Raw genomic sequence first — 19,333 nt, 5'->3', positions numbered from 1 at the left:
GGCAAATGCTCACCTTCAATAGCCACTGGCATGCTGGAGAAGTGTGCTCTTCACGGATGAATCCCGGTTTCAACTGTACCAGGCAGGTGGCCTGTGTGTGTGAGCGGTTTACTGTTGTCATAGTTCTGGGGTTATGGTATGGGCAGGCATAAGCTACGGACAACGAACACAATTATAGAATCGAAAAAATCGCAATACATGTCGTATCGGCATCTATGTATCGTGACAATATCGTATCGTGAGCTCCCTGGCAATTTCCAGCCCTATTCTGTATTCAATATTTTAACTGATACAGACAGGAGCAGGTGTGAAGGTAGCATGGGGCTAAATGGCTGGTGAGTGTTAGCCCTCTCATCAATTAAACAAACAATCTAAGCTGTGTGCATTTGCAGGCCGGCCCTTCACATGCTCGTGGGGGACGTCAGAGTAACACGGGGCCACAGCTGATCAAACCGTGTCATAGTCTGCATGTTTGTGCTTGTCCCTGGGGTATGATGGGTAATTAGGGTAGCTGGGTGATGGAGAGACAGAGGATGAGAGGCACGTCCTTATGAGGAGATCCATCTAAGCACACAGGGTTGTGTGTGCACTGTGCTGTCTATGGATTTAAGGGTCAGAGTCCACGCTTCTGTTGCAGAGGTGTGTGAGTAGGTCGATCCAGACACTGATGTATTTGTACAGGGGTTAAAATACTGTAACCAGGGATAATGTGTAGTTCACTTCAGTCAGTGTGTTTGTGCTGCCTAATAGAGGCCGATGTGTGTTTAGCTCATTGAGAGCCCTGCCATGATGATTTATTAGCCTGGCCCTGTGGATGTATCATTGACATCTGTTGACGTGGAACAGATACAGAGGACAGAGAGAGACCAACAGAGAGAGAGACCGCTAAGAGCCAGAGCAGGCCATGTTAGTCCAATCAGACAGAGAAACAAAAGATGGTTATATTCTAGGGGCCTGAGAGAGTTTGACTGTGAGGTATGGATAAAACAGAATAGAGAAGTTAAGATAGCAAAAAAAAATCTAAACCTTTGACAGATGACATTTAGTAAACTCCCCTTCTTCATAGCAATATCATGTGGATTCCTTTTGCTCTATGCCTCCTGTTAAATTGAGGAAACCATCAGTGGCACATGTATAATCAATGAGGTTCTTCTCTCTTCCCTTCCTCTGCTCCTCTGTTTTCCTCTCATTCTCTGTTCTGAGCAGTGGCTGCCTGGCTGTCTGTGTGTCACGTTCCTGACCTTATTTTCCTTTGTTTAGCTGTGTTTAGTTGGTCAGGATGTGAGCTGGGTGGGCAGTCTATGTTATGTGTTTCTATGTTTAGGTTCATTTGTTAATTAGCCTTATATGGTTCTCAATCAGGGGCAGGTGTTTGATGTTTCCTCTGATTGAGAACCATATTAAGGTAGGCTGTTCACACCGTTTGTTTGTGGGTGATTGTTGCTGTGTCTGTGTCTGTTGCACCACACGGTACTGTTTCGTTTCGTCCGTTCTTTCCTGTTCGTGCGTTCATTATTTTATGTTCACAAGTTCAGGTCTGTTAACGTTGTTTATTGTTTTGTAGTTTGTTTAAGAGTTTTTTCGTCTTTCTGTAAATAAATCATTATGTCATCATACCTCGCTGCATATTGGTCCGATCCTTGTTCCTCCTCAGACGAGGAGGAGAACGAACGTTACACTGTGGTTAAAGCAGAGAAAAGCTCTGTGTCCCCAGACAGCCCCAGCGGTGGGGCATACTAATATCTGAAAGCCCCACAGACACCATGTACACCCTGGGATTAGATAATGGCATTGTTGGGTGTTTGTTGGCCAGTCAAAGTATTGTAACCAGTGGCAATTTTAACATGTAAACGTTGGTGGAGCAAAAACATTTTTTTTAAAGCCACTACACATCACAACACTAAACAATACACTACTCTCTGTTCATCATGTATGCAAAGTCACTTTAACCATATCTACATGTACATACTACCTCAATCAGCCTGACTAACCGGTGTCTGTATGTAGCCGTGCTACTTCTATAGCCTCGCTGCTGTATATAGCCTGTCTTTTTACTGTTGTTTTATTTCTTTAACTACCTATTGTTCACCTCATATCTTTTTTTCACTATTGGTTAGAGCCTGTAAGTAAGCATTTCACTGTAAGGTCTACACCTGTTGTATTCGGTGCACGTGACAAATAAACTTTGATTTGATTAATAACAGTATATTGGTGCCCACAAACTGTTAGGGCCTACATAAAGCTGTCCCAACAGCAGTCCCAACACCTTACCACTGCTACACCTGGCTATCAGCGGAGCCTTGTCTTGTAGCGAAATAGTTCATTCAGCCTCATTTACAGCCTTTAAAAAAACATTGCTGATATGGCAGACTTGCTTAATCAAAATGTGGTTTCTACTGACAAATTGAGATGTACAAACAATGGCAGAAGGGAACTACGAGCGGATAAGAGGCAATACGTAATTTGGATTAAGACATTAATGAGAGTGCTAGGACAGACGTAGTCAATACAACAATTTGGTATTTGGTATTTAATTAGGATCCCCTTTAGCTGTTGCAAAAGCAGCAGCTACTCTTTCTGGGGTCAACACAAAACATGAAACATAATACAGAATGACATAATACGGAACATCAATAGACAAGAACACCTCAAGGACAGAACTACGTTAAAGAAAATGTAAAAGGCACATGTAGCCTATATATCAATGCATACACACAAACTATCTGGGTCAAATAGGGGAGAGGCGTTGTGCCGTGAGGTGTTGCTTTATCTCTTTTTTTAAACCCGGTGTGCTGTTTATTTGAGCAATATGAGATAGGAAGTTCCATGCAATTAGGGCTCCATATAATACTGTACGCTTTCTTGAATTTGTTCTGGATTTGGGGACTGTGAAAAGACCCCTGGTGGCATGTCTGGTGGGATAAGTGTGTGTATCAGAGCTGTGTGTAAGTTGACTATGCAAACAATTTGGGATTTTTTACACATGAATGTTTCTAATGAAAAGAAGAAGTGATGCAGTCAGTCTGTCCTCAACTCTTAGCCAAGAGAGACTGGCATGCGTAATATTTATATCAGCCCTCTGATTACAATTAAGAGCAAAACGTGCCGCTCTATTTGTTCAGCACTTTTGAAATGTACAGCGACAGAATTCAGAACAATGGCCGTTCTTACAGTATTCTCTCTGTACATCAACTCAGAACCATAGGATAAATAAAGGGGGCATATAAGCAGACAATGATGATTACAATATTCAATGATTACATTTCTCTAAAACAGGGTATAGGCTACATGTGCACCACCAAGTCAGAACAGCAGGCGAAATTAAGAGGGGAAAGGGACCAATTTATTAGGGTGAGGCACATGGGCTACTAACAGCTTACTACACAACATACACGTAGTATTACTTTCTTAGCTAGAGTATACATATCTCCCTGGCATATTACATAATTTATGCAGCAGCATACAAGACATTTTTGGACTCACCTTGTTGTGCTGTGCTCACTTGAATAGGAAGGTGGCGCGGCGGTCCTTCATAGACAAATTTTGTCATCAAACTTTGTCATCAAAGTCTGGCATTCTCTGGATCTATGGTGCTTTCAAGACAACTGGGAACTCGGAAAAAAACAAGGTTGAATCATGATTAAGTCAGTGATCTTCAGGTCAGAGCTCTAGAAAGAGGCCAGAGTTCCCGACTTGCAATTCCGAGTTGGATGGACGTTCAAAACATATTTTCAGAGTTCCCAGTTGTCTTGAACTCACTGAAGTCAGATTTCTAATTTCTGAGTTTCCAGTTGTTTTGAGCGTGGCAGAAGTCATGCTGGATTGACAGCATGGCCAATGTTGAATGTTTTTAAGCTTTTTCAGACTTGGGACCACATACCTACTCCACTGAGTAGCAGACCAGTGATTGCTTTGTGATGCTTGCAGTTAGCAACTGATTCCTTCTAAATTACTCACTGTTGAATTTGCGATTTCCAACTTGTTGTGTAGTGTTTATGTCCAATGGCCAATGAGCACCAATAGATTTCTCTTCATTATTTCTCTTCATATGACAAGGATTAAAAAGCATTTGCCAGTAGATTGTCTACTTGATTCATGATGACTTTTGAAAGTATGATGTTAATATAAACAGTCAAATCAAAGCTGCTGTAGATATAACATGATTTGACATCATTTTATCTGTGGCCAATGACCTTGAGACTTCTTGGATGGGCACTTCTAATGTAACTCTATGGTAGCACTCAAGGGGCTTGAATTTTCGAGTTCTACCCTTAGATTTGCCAGGGACATAGTGTCCCCATGAGTGACAGAACACTGAGACAATCACGGCGCAGCTAGAGAACATTACCAACCGCTATGCTCCATATTTTCCGCTGGCTGCCCACCACCACAGAAATCACTGAGCTAGGTTGAAACACCTGCATTTTGGAGCTGCCTTAATCAAGAAAGCAAAAAAGACCAAGTTTGTACGCAGCTTTATTAACTCTATTATTTATTTATTTACATTGTTTGCAAAGTGATATGTGACCCGTATTAATGTCAAAATAACATGCAAAACAGGCAACCCATCTTTTCCAAACACAAGTCAATCAAATGTAATATAAAATGTTATAATTGTCACGCCCTGACCTTAGAGAGCCTTTTTATTTCTCTATTTGGTTAGGTCGGGGTGTGATTAGGGTGAGTATTCTAGTTTTTCTATTTCTTTGTTGGCCGGGTATGGTTCCCAATCAGAGGCAGCTGTCTATCGTTGTCTCTGATTGGGGATCATATTTAGGCAGCCTTTAGTGGGATCTTGTTTGTGTGTAGTTGCGTTCTGCACTGCATGTAGCTTCACGTTCGGTTGTAGTTTATTGTTTTTTTGTGTTCATCAAATAAAATGATGTACTTGGTCTGATTCTTCCGTCAACGAACGTGACAATAATGCCCTTTTTACAGTGCTACACAGAAACCCAGCCTAAAACTCCAAACAGTAAGCAATGCAAATGTAGAAGCACGGTGGCTAGGAAAAACTCCCTAGAAAGGCAGACACTTAGTAAGAAACCTAGAGAGGAACCAGGCTCTGAGGGGTTGCCAGTCCTCTTCTGGCTGTGCCGGGTAGAAATTATAAGAGTACATGGCCATTTAAAGCCAGGTTGTTCTTCAAGATGTTCAAACGTTCATAGATGACCAGCAGGGTCAGTACCTCAGGAGTAAATGTCTGTTGGCTTTTCATAGCCGAGCATTCAGAGGTCAAGACAGCAGATGCGGTAAAGAGAGAGAGAGTCAATAGCAGCAGGTCCGGGACACGGAAGCATGTCCGGTGAACAGGTCAGGGTTCCCTAGCCGCAGTCAGAACAGTTGAAACTGGAGCAGCAGCACAACCAGGTGGCCTGGGGACAGCCAGGAGTCATCAGGCCAGGTAGTCCTGAGACATGATCCTAGGGCTCAGGTCCTCCGGGAGGGGAGGGAGAGAGAGAGAATTAAATTCACACAGGACACCTGATAAGACAGGAGAATTACACCAGATGTAACAGACTGACCTTAGCCCCCTGGCACATAGACTATTGCAGCATAGAATTTGAGACAGGGGTGGGTCGGGGGAGACTGTGGCCCCATCCGACGATAACCCCAGACAGGGCAAACCAGGCAGCATATAACACCACCCACTTTGCCAAAGCACAGCACCCACACCACTAGAAGGATATCAACAGACCACCAACTTAGTACCATGAGACAAGGCTGAGTATATCCCACGAAGATCTCCTCCACCGAATATGCAGATAATTCCATAAAAATGTAGCTCTATAGGAGAAAGCCCTGCCTCCAGCTGATTGCTTAGATATTCTAGGGACAATAAGAAGGCCTGCGTCTTGTGACCGTAGTGTACGTGTAGGTATGTACAGCAGGACCAAATCTGAGAAATTAGTAGACATGCCAAAAACCTTCGTAACAGCTTGTGGCTCTAGATTAGAAAGTGCTCCCAATGATTTTTGTATCCTCCGTGTTAAGGGATTTCCTACTTCTGTTCTTGAAAGTTTTGAGTCCCAGTGAAGGTTTGATTCCTAACTATGGATCAGTTTTAGTGAGAGGAAATCTGAAATAAGAATCCACATTAATTACTTTTTAGAAACGGTTTTTCCCCCAGGGTGTCAAAGCTGAAGTGTATTGTGCAGCCAATTAACTCTAGTTCATGTTACTCCGGTTGCCAGGGATTCTGTCCATACACACAGATTATGAGACTGGTTTCGGTTGCCAGGTATTTCGTTAGCCTATACAGATGTAGGATCTTAATTGATCACTTTTGTAGTGTATTTGAGTTTTAAAAAGGCTTCTAAAATTTGTAATTGCCATTTTGAAATTTCAGACTTGATTTGCCCTAACAAAACATTTATCAACCCCTACAAAAATGTACATTAATTGTAATTCACATAATAATTCACATTACCTGTTGCTACAGGATTATTTTCCTGCTCTAGCAAACTGGCTAAAATTAAGATCCTACATCTGTATATTGGCTGTAGCTGGTTTCTGGTTGCCATGTATTTTTATATATATTTTTCATATCGTGTGATGTTAGTGAGGTGTTGTTTTAGGAAGAGCCTGAGGATTTGTAGCTGTGCTTTTCCTGACTGAGTTAGAGACTATTTATGTATTAATTTAGTATTAATAGCATTGGGTGATGTCTTGCATTGGGTGATGTCTTGCTGATGTCTTGTTGCTTGAAATGCCTTCACTGTAGCAGCTCAATCTGTTCCTCCCTCTAGAGTTGTCTACTTCATTTCTCTCCCCTGAAATGAAAGTCTACCTGTATTAGTCACACATCACTCTGTGAAAAACATGCCACCTGAAAGTTGTCTGAACGTAATAGTTTCTATCTCTGGATTGAAGTGTAATACACAATGAAATGGATTAGATGCTACCCTTCATCACCTGCTGAAGAACGGGTGTGATTGTATTCAATCCCCTTTTGTTTTACATGACAGCGCATTCATTATTTGCGGTGTCTTTCTCATCCGCTGTCTCTCTCTATCCCTCTTTCTTTTTTTCTCTCCCTCCATCCATCCCCCTCCCTCTTCCCTCTCTTTCTCTCTAAGGACTGTCAATTCGTAGTGTGTGTTGGAGGGCAGACCGCATCCTGGCAGGGACGCAGGACAGTGAGATCTTTGAGGTGATGGTTCGGGACAGAGACAAGCCTCTGCTCATCATGCAGGGTCACTGTGAGGGAGAGCTCTGGGCTCTGGACGTCCACCCCAAGAAACCGCTTGCTGTGACCGGCAGTGATGACCGATCTGTACGGTCAGTCTTAACTCCAGCAGTAATTTAGCTCGTACATCAGCTCCCTCAGAAGCATCTTTACACTAACATCTTTATAGACCCAGTAGTTATCATCAGAGCTTTGTTCCCTAATTCATCCTTTCTCAGTTTACCCAGGCCACCATCCCTGTTCATTCTATTTTAATGTACCACTTCATCCAGACTTTTCATCTTAATTACATACACTCAGTGAACCCTGACCAGCAGTACTACTCGTCCTTCTTGGTTCACTGGTTCTCCTCTCCTTCAGACAGCCCTTAGTTTGTCAGACACTGTTCTACACATTTCTAACCGGGACAGTTCTAGCCCAGAGTTCAGCGCTAGCTATAGAAAAGTCACAGTGCCAGCCTGTGCAGGGGACAGATAGTTGATAATGACGCCACACAACCCCTTTCTACCAGGAGAGACAGAGTTCTCTGTGGGCCTGGTAACACTTTATTTTAACGGTCCCTAATAAACCATACATTAATCATTACGCCCACATTTATAAACCATCTATTAATCATAAGTAAAGTATTTTTGCAGTCCCTAATCTAAAGTGAGCGCTATCTAACCCTAACCCTTAACATAACCTAACCCAACCGTAACCGTTATGTAATCTTTTTGTAAATGCTTTATAAATGGTTTATTACGGACTGGTAAAATAAAGTGTAACCCTTAATTCGAGCCCTCACCCTGCAGCAGTAACTAGCTCATTAAAACATCTGTCTTAGTCATTTAGCTGCTACTGATATATTCTTCACTTAATACTTTCTAATGGGTGTGGCTACAGAAGCCATGTTCATAGCTGAAACTGTGCTGATTGGTTATGACTGTGTGTGTGTTTGTGCCTTTGTGTGTTTGTGCGTGTGTGTGTGTGTGTGTGTACGCGCGCATGCGTGGCTGCCTGCATGTGTGGTGTTCTCAGGTTGTGGAGCCTGGCGGACCATGCCCTGATAGCTCGCTGTAACATGGAGGAGGCAGTCCGCAGTGTGGCCTTCAGCAACGATGGCTCTCAGCTCGCTCTGGGCATGAAGGACGGCTCCTTCACCGTGCTCCGAGTCAGGTACTGCTAAAATGTACCTTCACTACCTACCTTTAGTCCCTAGAGTCAGTTTGTAGCTCACAGTTACAGAAAACATCCACAAACAAACACTTTTAGGTTCGAGTGTCAGGTACAACAAACTCCCACCTTCCATATCACTACCTCCTTTAGTCCCAAGAGGCAAGTGCAGTACAGCACGCACTGTCTTGCACATTTAGTTCCCAAATACAGGCACCACTTACCACACCTGTAGTCCCTAGACTAATCTTTAGTACAACAAGCACTCCTTTCACAATCTGCTTTAGAGCTCAGTGTTCAGTACAGACTCTCCTATCGGGTATAGGACCATCACCTCCCCCTTTACTGCTACAAGTTCACGCATCTCCTATTACCCACCATAAAGGTTACTACAAGCTTCACTCCGTTGATCTAGTACGTGGGTGCGTGTGTCGGTGGAGTGGGATTTTTGGAGCAGCGGACACCTTTTGGTAACATAATATCCTCACCAGTCCCACTCCCATTCACAAGGGGGTGATAGGTGATAGCATATTATTTACATATTTAACTTTTTTAAATTTTGTGATAGCAAGGAAAAGTAATCTTCCCTTGCTAGTAGTAGCTAGCTGGCAGCCTGGCAAGCAGGCTTTAACCTGTCTAAAAACATAGCAAGCTAGCTAAGTTTTTTAGCTTCCCACATCTGCATGTGAAATAATCTGAGTTATAATAATAATATATATGTATACACTACTGGTCAAAAGTTTTAGAACACCTACTCATTCAAGGGTTTTTCTTAATTTTGTTACTATTTTCTACATTGTAGAATAAATGTGAAGACATCAAAACTATGAAATAACACATATGGAATCATGTAGTAACCAAAAAAGTGTTATATTTCAGATTCTTCAAAGTTGCCACCCTTTGCCTTGATGACAGCTTTGTACACTCTTTGCATTCTCTCCAACAGTCTTGAAGGGAGTTCCCACATATGCAGAGCACTTGTTGGCTGCTTTTCCTTCACTCTGCGCTCCGACTCATCCCAAACCATCTCAATTTGGTTGAGGTTGGGGGATTGTGGAGGCCAGGTCATCTGATGCAGCACTCTATCACGCTCCTTCTTGGTAAAATAGCCCTTACACAGCCTGGAGGTGTGTTGGGTCATTGTCCTGTTTAAAAACAAATGATAGTCCCACTAAAGCCCAAACCAGATGGGATGGCATATCGCTGCAGAATGCTATGGTAGCCATGCTGGTTAAGTATGCCTTGAATTGACAGACAGACAATGTCACCAGCAAAGCACCCCCACACCATAATACCTCCTCCTCCATGCTTTATGGTGGAAAATACACATGTGGAGATCATCCGTTCACCCTCACCGCGTCTCACAAAGACACGGCGGTTGGAACCAAAAATCTCACATTTCGACTCCAGACCAAAGGACAAATTTCCACCGGTCTAATGTCCATTGCTCGCGTTTCTTGGCCCAAGCAAGTCTCTTCTTATTATTTTTGTCCTTTAACCTGTTTGGCGTGCAAGCCCGATGTCGGTACATTTATGACAACAGCCACTTCAAGTGCAGGGCGCGAAATTCAAAAGTTTTTTTTTTTTAATATTTAACTTTCACACATTAACAAGTCCAATACAGCATATGAAAGGTACACATCTCGTGAATCCAGCCAACATGTCCGATTTTTTAAATGTTTTACAGGGAAGACAATATGTAAATCTATTAGCTAACCACGTTAGCAAAAGACTCCACTTTTATTACTCCATCAGTTTTTGACTCCATCAGTAGCTATCACAAATTCGGCCAAATAAAGATATAAATAGCCACTAACCAAGAAACAACCTCATCAGATGACAGTCTGATAACATATTTATTGTATAGTATATGTTTTTTTTTCGAAAAATGTGCATATTTCAGGTATAAATCATAGTTTACATTGCAGCTACATTCAGAAATTGCACCGAAAGCAGCCATAATATTTACAGACACCAACGTCAAATACCTAATTACTCATCATAAAACATTTCTGAAAATACATAGTCACAGCAAATGAAAGACAGGCATCTTGTGATGCCAGACAATATTTCCGATTTATTAAGTGTTTTACAGCGAAAACAAAATGTAGCGTTATATTAGCTGAGCACAATAGCCAGAAACACTTGGGCGCCGGCGACTACGACAGATATATGAAATAACATCATAAATTGGGTCTTACTTTTGCTGATCTTTCATCAGAATGTTGAACAAGGTGTCCTTTGTCCAGATGAGTCGTTGTTTGGATTCAGAATGGCAACTTTCTCTCTCCATTTAGCAAGCGCGCTAGCCGGGTTGCACGGATCTCTCCATGTAAACAAACGGAAGAGAACGGAACACGGCAAAACTCCCGAAAAAATTTCAATAATCTGATGAAACTATATTGAAAAAACATACTTTACGATGATATGGTGACATGTATCAAATAAAATCAAAGCCGGAAATAATAGTCGCCTATAACGTCAGCAAAACAAAAGGCAACCCCACTGTCCAAATTACGTTCTTCAGAGTACCGGAAATGGGGTACACGTCATTCCAAGAGGATTTATTCCATCCCAGATCGAGATAATCACCTCATTTCTTCTCTCACAGCCTTCTTGACACACAGAGGAAGGTGTATGACGTGCATGTATACTAATAGCTCTTGTGCCCATTTATAGGCAGGAAGAGGAAGAGAGCATCGATTTCAGACTTTGAACTTCCGGGTCAGGAAAAGTGCTGCAGAATGAGTTCTGTTTCACTCAGAGAAATAATTCAAACGGTTTTAGAAACTAGAGAGTGTTTTCTATCCAATAGTAATAATAGTATGCATATTGTACGAGCAAGAATTGAGTACGAGGCCGTTTGAAATGGACACATTTTATCAGGCTACTCAATACTGCCCCTTGCAGCCATAAGAAGTTACATTTACATTACATTTAAGTCATTTAGCAGACGCTCTTATCCAGAGCGACTTACAAATTGGAAAGTTCATACATATTCATCCTGGTCCCCCCGTGGGAATTGAGCCCTGGTCCCCCGGTGGGAAATGAACCCACAACCCTGGCGTTGCAAGTGCCATGCTCTACCAACTGAGCCACACGGGACCACAAGTTAATAGTGGTTTCTTTGCAGCAATTGGACCATGAAGGCCTGATTCACACTGTCTCCTCTGAACAGTTGATGTTGAGATGTGTCTGTTACTTGAACTCTGTGAAGCATTTATTTAGGCTGCCATTTCTGAGGCTGGTAACTCGTAATGAAGTTATCCCCTGCAGCAGAGGTAACTCTTGGTCTTTTAATACTCTGGTCCTCATGAGAACCAGTTTCATCATAGCACTTGATGGTTTTTGCAACTGCACTTGAAGAAACTTTCAAAGTTCTTGACATTTTCCTTGTTGACTGACCTTCAAGTCTTAAAGTAATGATTGTTTCTCTTTGCTTATTTGAGCTGTTCTTACCATAATATGGACTTGGTCTTTTACGAAATAGTGCTATCTTTTATATACCCCCCTACCTTGTCACAACACAACTGATTGACCCAAACGCATTAAGAAGGAAAGAAATTCCACAAATTACATTTTAAGAAGGCACACCTGTTAATTGAAATGCATTCCAGGTGACTACCGCATGAAGCTGGTTGAGAGAATGCCAAGAGCATGCAAAGATGTCATTAAGGTGGCTACTTTGAAGAATCTGAAATATAAAATATATTTTGATTTGTTTAACACTTTTTTGGTTACTACATGATTCCATATGTGTTATTTCATAGGTATGATGTCTTCACTATTATTCTACAATGTAGAAACTAGTAAAATAAAGAAAAACCCTTGAATGAGTAGGTGTTATAAAACTTTTGACCGGTGGTGTATATTCTTATACTTGCTGGTGTAACCTAAAACAGTATCCCAGTTTGATATGCTGCTGTTGTATTCATTATGATATCAGCTAAAAATAGAACATCATGTTTTGGTCATGGAGAAAAAGCACATGGCTAGCTAGTTGGCTACAGCAGTTTCTACCATCTCACAATAGCCTGGAATCACTAGTTATTACCTATAAACAAAATACCCTTTTGGGTGGATTTGTGTTGTTTGGTTTACTGTTTGAACAGTCACTGAGATTATATTTGGTTATCAATGCAAAATAGGCTACTTTGATGAATAGCCTATATAGTCTATAGATCAGATCAAGGAACCAAGCGACTACATTGCCCCCACGGCTGCGGAAGGAATGATACGGGGCATCTCAATTTTCAGGTAATACAAAAGCTTGTTAAATCCCGGAGCATATTACAAGGAGCCGCCGATTTTGTGACAAAAAAATGACATTGCAACACTAGCGTGTGAATTTACCTTAAGTGCTTTTTCCCCCAGTGGAAGCTCACAGAGTGGTCGAATGGCCATTTAGGAAGATAATTTAATTTAGGAAAATTAAGGAACGTTTTTACTTTGGTTAGTTAGCTTTCATAAATACTTGCATTATAGCAAAGCTGGCAAAAGTATTTCCAGCATCAAAGTCTTCAGATACATCTTGTAAAGAAGGGCCATTAAGTTATGCAACCTAGCCTGCAGTGGCGCCATGGGCCAAAACCTCTGGTTTTAACAGCCTTCAAATGAGATGCTGAATTCATCACTTAAAGCCTGACTGAAGGCCCCAGTTTAATTTACTCCCCAGCAGATTCAGTTGGTATGCTGGCACTTTCCATTAGGTTATAGTAAATTGGTCCGCAGTGCTGTTAATCAATACGGTTTGAAGTGGCTAATCCTCACGCTGCACTTTGAAGTGAACAGTGCTCCTGATTTGCATTTAGTCTATCGGAAAAGAACGGGTTTACAGCATTAGGAGCAGCTTTTTATGATTGGATGAATTTATGTTGCCTGGGGCTGTGTTGTGCTGTATGATTTTGACTGAGAGCTGGTGCGTTTAAAAGGGTTTGACTTGTTACTTTGACTTTTTATCTACCTCATCGTTGGATATAGCTGTTTGAGACACACTGCACTGTATGCATTGATATTCCCCATAGGTTATTCCCTATGATTACTGTTTTCCATATCTAATCGTTAGGATTTTGTCAGGATAAGGGACAAACATCACTGGCACTATGATTCACAATTACAGCACATTATAAGAATACGAAGCCACACTGTCTATACGTCCTGTGATTACATACTTCCTTCCCCTTTTTGTGATCGTACCAACATTAACATTACCTGAGAGCAATTTAGACAGAAAAACATAATTATGTCCCCATCTAAAATTACCCATGAAAAATTAGTTAATCAAGTCTGGGCCGGCGGAATTGCTTTTGGGTGGGCGCAACAGGTGTGATAAGACTGTGGTGGTTCATTGTAATGCGTCCTCCTCAGAGAGAGACAGCAGGAAGATGAGTTTCGTGGCGAGGCTCCCTCTCAGTGTTTCAGCTGGCCTCAGAGTCATTATGACAATGAATGGGCCCAGTCCATCTGCTGCTGCTCACTGTTAGTTAGATAGATGAGCTAGCCAGCCAGCCTCCTGCCTAGAGCTAAGGGATTCACTCTTCTTTTCTCTCTCTCTCCCCCCCTCCATCTCTCTTTCCTCCCTCCCTCCCATCCATCCTCCCTCTCTCCCCTTCGCGTCCTCCTTCCCCCCTCCTCTCTCCCTTCCAGGGACATGACGGAGGTGGTGCACATTAAAGACAGGAAGGAGGTGATCCATGAGATGAAGTTCTCTCCGGATGGCAGCTACCTGGCCGTGGGCTCCAATGACGGCCTGGTGGATGTGTACGCTGTGGCACAGCGCTACAAGAAGGTGGGCGAGTGCAACAAGTCCTCCAGCTTCATCACCCACCTGGACTGGTCCATCGACAGCAAGTTCCTCCAGAGCAACGACGGTGCGGGAGAACGCCTCTTCTACAGGATGCCAAGTGAGTGAATCACCGCCGCCAGCCGCCACCACGTTTTGGCAACGTTGTGACAATGTTGTGCTTTGGCAGCTTGACTTTGCTTTTGACAGATTCTGCTGTCACTTTGAGAGTGACTCACTTTGCAGAAAAGCAACGCTTCATAATGACTTAAAATTGTCCCTGTGTCTCTCTGAACTAGGCCATGATAACCATGGTATAACTCCTATTATCTCAGCTTACTGGGAACACTATCCGTGATTGAATCTGATGTAGCTGTTTCTTGTTTCCTTGTTGGGAGAAGGCACGTAAACAGATCACACAGCAATCAGCTTGACAGTAAACAGTAATTAGGTCCATGAATCGAAGGTGGATCACAGCTAGCTTAGCGCCACGCCAAACAAGCCCTTCTTACACACACACCAGCAGCAGCAATCATCACATCAGATCCGGCTTTAACGTCGATGTGGTTTCTTATTTCTTATTCTTATTTGTCTCTTCTGTCTGTCACACAGGCAAGGCTCTTCCCAGGCAAGGCTGCTTTCTAGGTGGCACTGTCTAAAACTCTAGACAGCTACACAAGCCTCCCAGTCACTACATAACCACTGTCTGCACACACGCGCACGCACAAACACACACACGCACGCACAAACACAAACACCTCTCTCTCAAACTACACTATGTTTTTGGAGAGCTGTGTGAAAAGCCCTGTCAGAGTGAGTGACTCAGCGTTGCTCCAGGGTGTTTAGTGTCAGCAGACAGACTGTCTAGACTGACAGTCAGGAGGGCAACAGGTGATGCTGCAGAGAAGACAGGAGAGAGGGGAAAACATTGTTTGGTTGCTACATTTTCCTATTATTTATTAGGGATAATATTTGACATCAATTGGTACTTTCTTACATTTACCTCAAACATATTACCTCAATGTGTTTATTTATTTGTGTTTCCTGCTTCACTTATCTGTCTTTTTAACATTGCATTATTTTGCAATTATAAAAGCCAAGGGGAATATTCTCTTAGAAAGTCAATTAATTACGATAATAGAATGACGTCAATCGAGTGTTGAAGCATGGTAGATTTTCTAATTTCACTTGTCCCATAGGGATTCTAGATAGCTCCCTCTTCCCTGGGGGTTAGACTAACAAACCACGTGCATGCACATGCACTGACACACACACACACACACACACATACACAAATATTCATGCTGAGGACCCTAATTAAAAAAGGAGCTCCACAAGTGATGCAAGCTTCGGACAGAAAAGGGCTCCCGGCTCTAGGCTTTGTTTACGTTGCTATTTGGTTTATTTCTTGCACCAATTAAACCCCTCATTAACACAGGAACAGGGTGTTTGTTTGTTAACACCTTCAGTCTCATGTTTATGTAACCTTTGCCTACTTGTTGAGTAAACGTATTGCCTTTTAGTTCTAGCTAAAAACCTTAGCAGCTAGGTTAGTAGAGTTGTGACATAGTCAACATTATTTAAAGGTGCTATTATTTACGCACAACAAGCTGGTTTTACAAGATACATGCATCCTGCCAATGTTTGTCTTCCATCCTGTTTTTCTCCCCTGAAGTTGGGAAGCACCTGACCACTAAGGAGGAGGTAAAAGGGATCCACTGGAGCTCGTGGACAAGTGTGATTGGTCCAGAGGTGAGTGGGATCTGGCCCAAGTACACCAACATCAGTGACGTCAACTCTGTGGACGCCAACTACAGCAGTGCTGTGCTGGTTACTGGAGACGACTTTGGTCTGGTCAAACTGTTCCGCTTCCCCTGCCTAAAGAAAGGTCAGTAAATGTCTTTGTTCTGAATATGCAACATGCCATTTTTACTTTGGAGTCATTACAATAAAAAATACATGTGTACCCATGCAAATATAGAATGATGAGATAGGGAATTATGTTGAACACACTCCCCTTCTCTCATTTCATTTTGACTAGTTTTTCTTTCCCTGATGTTGTGAACAGGGGCAAAATTCAAGAAGTACATTGGCCACTCTGCCCACGTGACCAACGTACACTGGTCTCACGACCTGCAGTGGGTGTTGACCACCGGCGGGGCTGACCACTCTGTGTTCCAGTGGAAGTTCCTGCCTGAGGGCGTCATGAACGGAGGACTGGAGACCAATATACCACAAGGTATTTAGCCTGAGGAACCTGGAGGTTTGATTTAAGAATGTATTGTATGGTTCTAATGAGAGACCCCATATTGTCATGTTGAGCTGGTGCTGAACTGTTCTTGGGTAGATTCGTGTATGAAATATTATTTCATATGATTAATCTACCTTAGAGTGACTACAGTACACAATAGCCATGCTCTTGTCAAAAGCCAATGTAATGACTATGTGAGTGATTGTTGCAGCAGTGAAATCCGTTTGCTTGCTGCCACTGTCTCCTGGTATCGGTTCCCTCTAGATGGCCATGCAGACTCGAACAGTGAGGAGTCTGACTCTGACGTGTCTGACGTCCCGGAGCTGGACTCTGATATTGAGCAGGAGACACAGATCAACTACGACCGACAGGTGGGTGTGTGGAGCTTACAGACACTGGAGGGAGTCCTATATGGGTCAGACAGAAAGTGGGTCAAATCAGGTTGAAGATGATACACGATATGAGGGACATTGAGAAAGTTCCATATGAGGAACAGTGAGAGTGTCTTACATGATGTAGAATGAGTGTCAGTACAGTTGTGTGATCTTAATTCGACCAGTTTGTTCGCAGTAATAAAATAATAAAATCATTTAAAAAGTTATAATTTCTTATCAGAAATTTGTTTTGATAGACTATAGTTTAGTTGTGAGATCTAGAGAGAAAAAGAGAACTGTGGGTTTTTAGGGAATTTATGTTAGTCACGAGGCTCATTTAAATTTCCTGCGGCACAGGGAAATGATCTGCGACAACAGGGTAATCAAATGAAGATACTATATCTATATATGAGAATGACAGTTGAATGAGATGAGAGGAGAATATGCCCCATTTAAACTGGTGTTCGGGAAAAAACATGAGAGACAAGAGAACACACTACTCAAGGCTTAAACAGTACCCTGTTTAAATACCCTACAGTAGATGAGGCAGAGAGAGAATAAATTGTTTGAACAACCCACATTAGTCAGTGTAATCTGAATTGGAATGGTCCGTTGTTAGTCAGAATGGCTCCAGCCATATACGAGGATCCTGAGGCATCCTGAAAGTCAATGAAGGTGCCGAGTGGAGATATTCTGATATTGATTGATGTTAGCAGAGAGAGGCAGCGAGGCGGACGGAAGGGGAGATAATATATTCAAATAGCAGAGTGCTCCTATCAGCGGCTTTGTATGGGATCAGCGCTGACTGAGACTTTATTTGTCGGAAAACGCCTGGGTTGCCATGGCATCCATCACATACCTTATCTCCACTGGCAGCTGGATCTGCATTTGTTGCCGTGACGATGCGGGTTGGTGCCACACGGAGCGCTGCCATGTGTGCTCTGGAGATACATGGCCGGCTGTGCCAACACTGCTTCATGACAGATCAATGAGTTGCCTGTTTAAAATTTCAAGTGTGGGGTAAAAATATTATTGTCCCTGCATCTCTTAAGACTTCATTTTTGTCCTCATGCAACACTTTGCATTTGTTGATTGTTTGTCATTGGTAGTATTTCATATCATGGTTCGGTAAAACATATAATGTGTTGTAGGAGAAGTCAACATGATCACCATTCATGTTATTTAGTCACCCTTAGCTGCTTGGGATTGTGGGGAAAGTGGTTGATAGCAGGTTGACATGATGTACAATATGAGGGACTATTGTTGTTACAGGTGTAGAAGGACGACTGTGTGTGGTTGTTTCAGGTGTATAAGGAGGACCTTCCCCAGCTGAGGCAGCAGAGCAGAGAGAAGAAGCAGCAGGTCGGCTCCCTAAAGCGCCAGAGAGGCCCAGATGAAGCTCTTCGTCTAAAGTTTGTCCACGGGTAATGGGTTCTTATGACAGGTCTTATGGGTCCCATTTTGACTGTGTTACTGAGTGTTCATCAGAAAAATACTCACACGTGTATTTTAGGTGTCATCTTTTCAATGTCAAATTGGTTGAGATGACACTCCACCATTTGAAATGACGTGATAAGGACAGATGTCTTGAATTGAGAGGAAATCGTGTGTTTCCATCGCGATGAAACAATCTCTCTCTCTCTCTGAAATTGGCCTGTCTGTGTCAGCTGTTGGAATATGCAAATCCCTTTTCAAATCTGTAGTATTTAAATAATTTTTGCTAAAAATGTTCAAGATGTGTGAAGCAGTTAACATTACTGATACATGAAGTACTTGAAGCAGCTCTAATACTCCCTCAGTGTCCTTTCCTTTTTGTAAAACTTAAAGACCTCACAGTGGGGGAGGCAGAAGTCTTTCAGTGTTTGAGCGATGAAATAAATGCCGCACATTTGATTACAATTCCCCACGCAGGGTTTATTAGACTCTCTTATATAGGCCATGTAGGGGAGAGACAGCATATGAACTGTGCTTTTATTTGGAGTACCTTTTAGATAAGGATCATACCTTCACAGTTTCAGAACAATAGCCGTCTTATCTTAATATGTAATTTTCCCTAGTCAGCTTTACAGAAACACCCAGACACTCAGTCAAGGAATGAATTGACATTTTTGTTTCAGTATACAGTGCATTCCGGAAAGTATTCAGACCCCTTGACTTTTTCCACATTTTGTAACGTTACAGCCTTATTCTAAAATGGAATACGTCTACACACAATACCCCATAATGACAAAGCAAAAACAGGTTTAGACATTTTTGCAAATGTATTAAAAAAACTGAAATATCACATTTACAAAGTATTCAGACCCTCTACTCAGTACTTTGTTGAAGCACCTTTGGCAGCGATTATAGCCTCAAGTCTTCTTAGGTATGACGCTACAAGCTTGGCACACCTTTATTTGGGGAGTTTTCTCCCATTCTTCTCTGCAGATCCTCTCAAGCTCTGTCAGGTTGGATGGGGAGCGTTGCTGCACAACTATTTTCAGGTCTTCAGAGATCTTCGATCGGGTTCAGGTCTGGGCTCTGGCTGGGCCACTCAAGGACATTCAAAGACTTGTCCCACAGCCATTCCTACATTGTCTTGGCTGTGT

General features: G+C 42.4%; 1 protein-coding gene across 4 annotated transcripts in view; it reads left to right on the top strand.

The window, feature by feature from the left end:
• Window positions 1-19,333, top strand: part of LOC129858493 (echinoderm microtubule-associated protein-like 6) — an 86,965-nt gene that overhangs the window by 32,743 nt on the left and 34,889 nt on the right. For all 4 annotated transcript variants that reach the window (XM_055927793.1, XM_055927775.1, XM_055927784.1 and 1 more), the window contains exons 7-13: window positions 7,077-7,278; window positions 8,204-8,341; window positions 13,985-14,241; window positions 15,796-16,008; window positions 16,189-16,359; window positions 16,636-16,742; window positions 18,051-18,169. In XM_055927793.1, the coding sequence (XP_055783768.1) occupies window positions 7,077-7,278; window positions 8,204-8,341; window positions 13,985-14,241; window positions 15,796-16,008; window positions 16,189-16,359; window positions 16,636-16,742; window positions 18,051-18,169 (1,207 nt within the window). The remainder of the gene's footprint in view (window positions 1-7,076; window positions 7,279-8,203; window positions 8,342-13,984; window positions 14,242-15,795; window positions 16,009-16,188; window positions 16,360-16,635; window positions 16,743-18,050; window positions 18,170-19,333) is intronic.

Source organism: Salvelinus fontinalis, chromosome 1 (assembly GCF_029448725.1).
Source record: "Salvelinus fontinalis isolate EN_2023a chromosome 1, ASM2944872v1, whole genome shotgun sequence".
NCBI classification, from domain to species: Eukaryota; Metazoa; Chordata; class Actinopteri; order Salmoniformes; family Salmonidae; genus Salvelinus; species Salvelinus fontinalis.
Note: the sequence above shows the minus strand (reverse complement) of the source record. Positions and strands in the feature narration are given on the sequence as shown.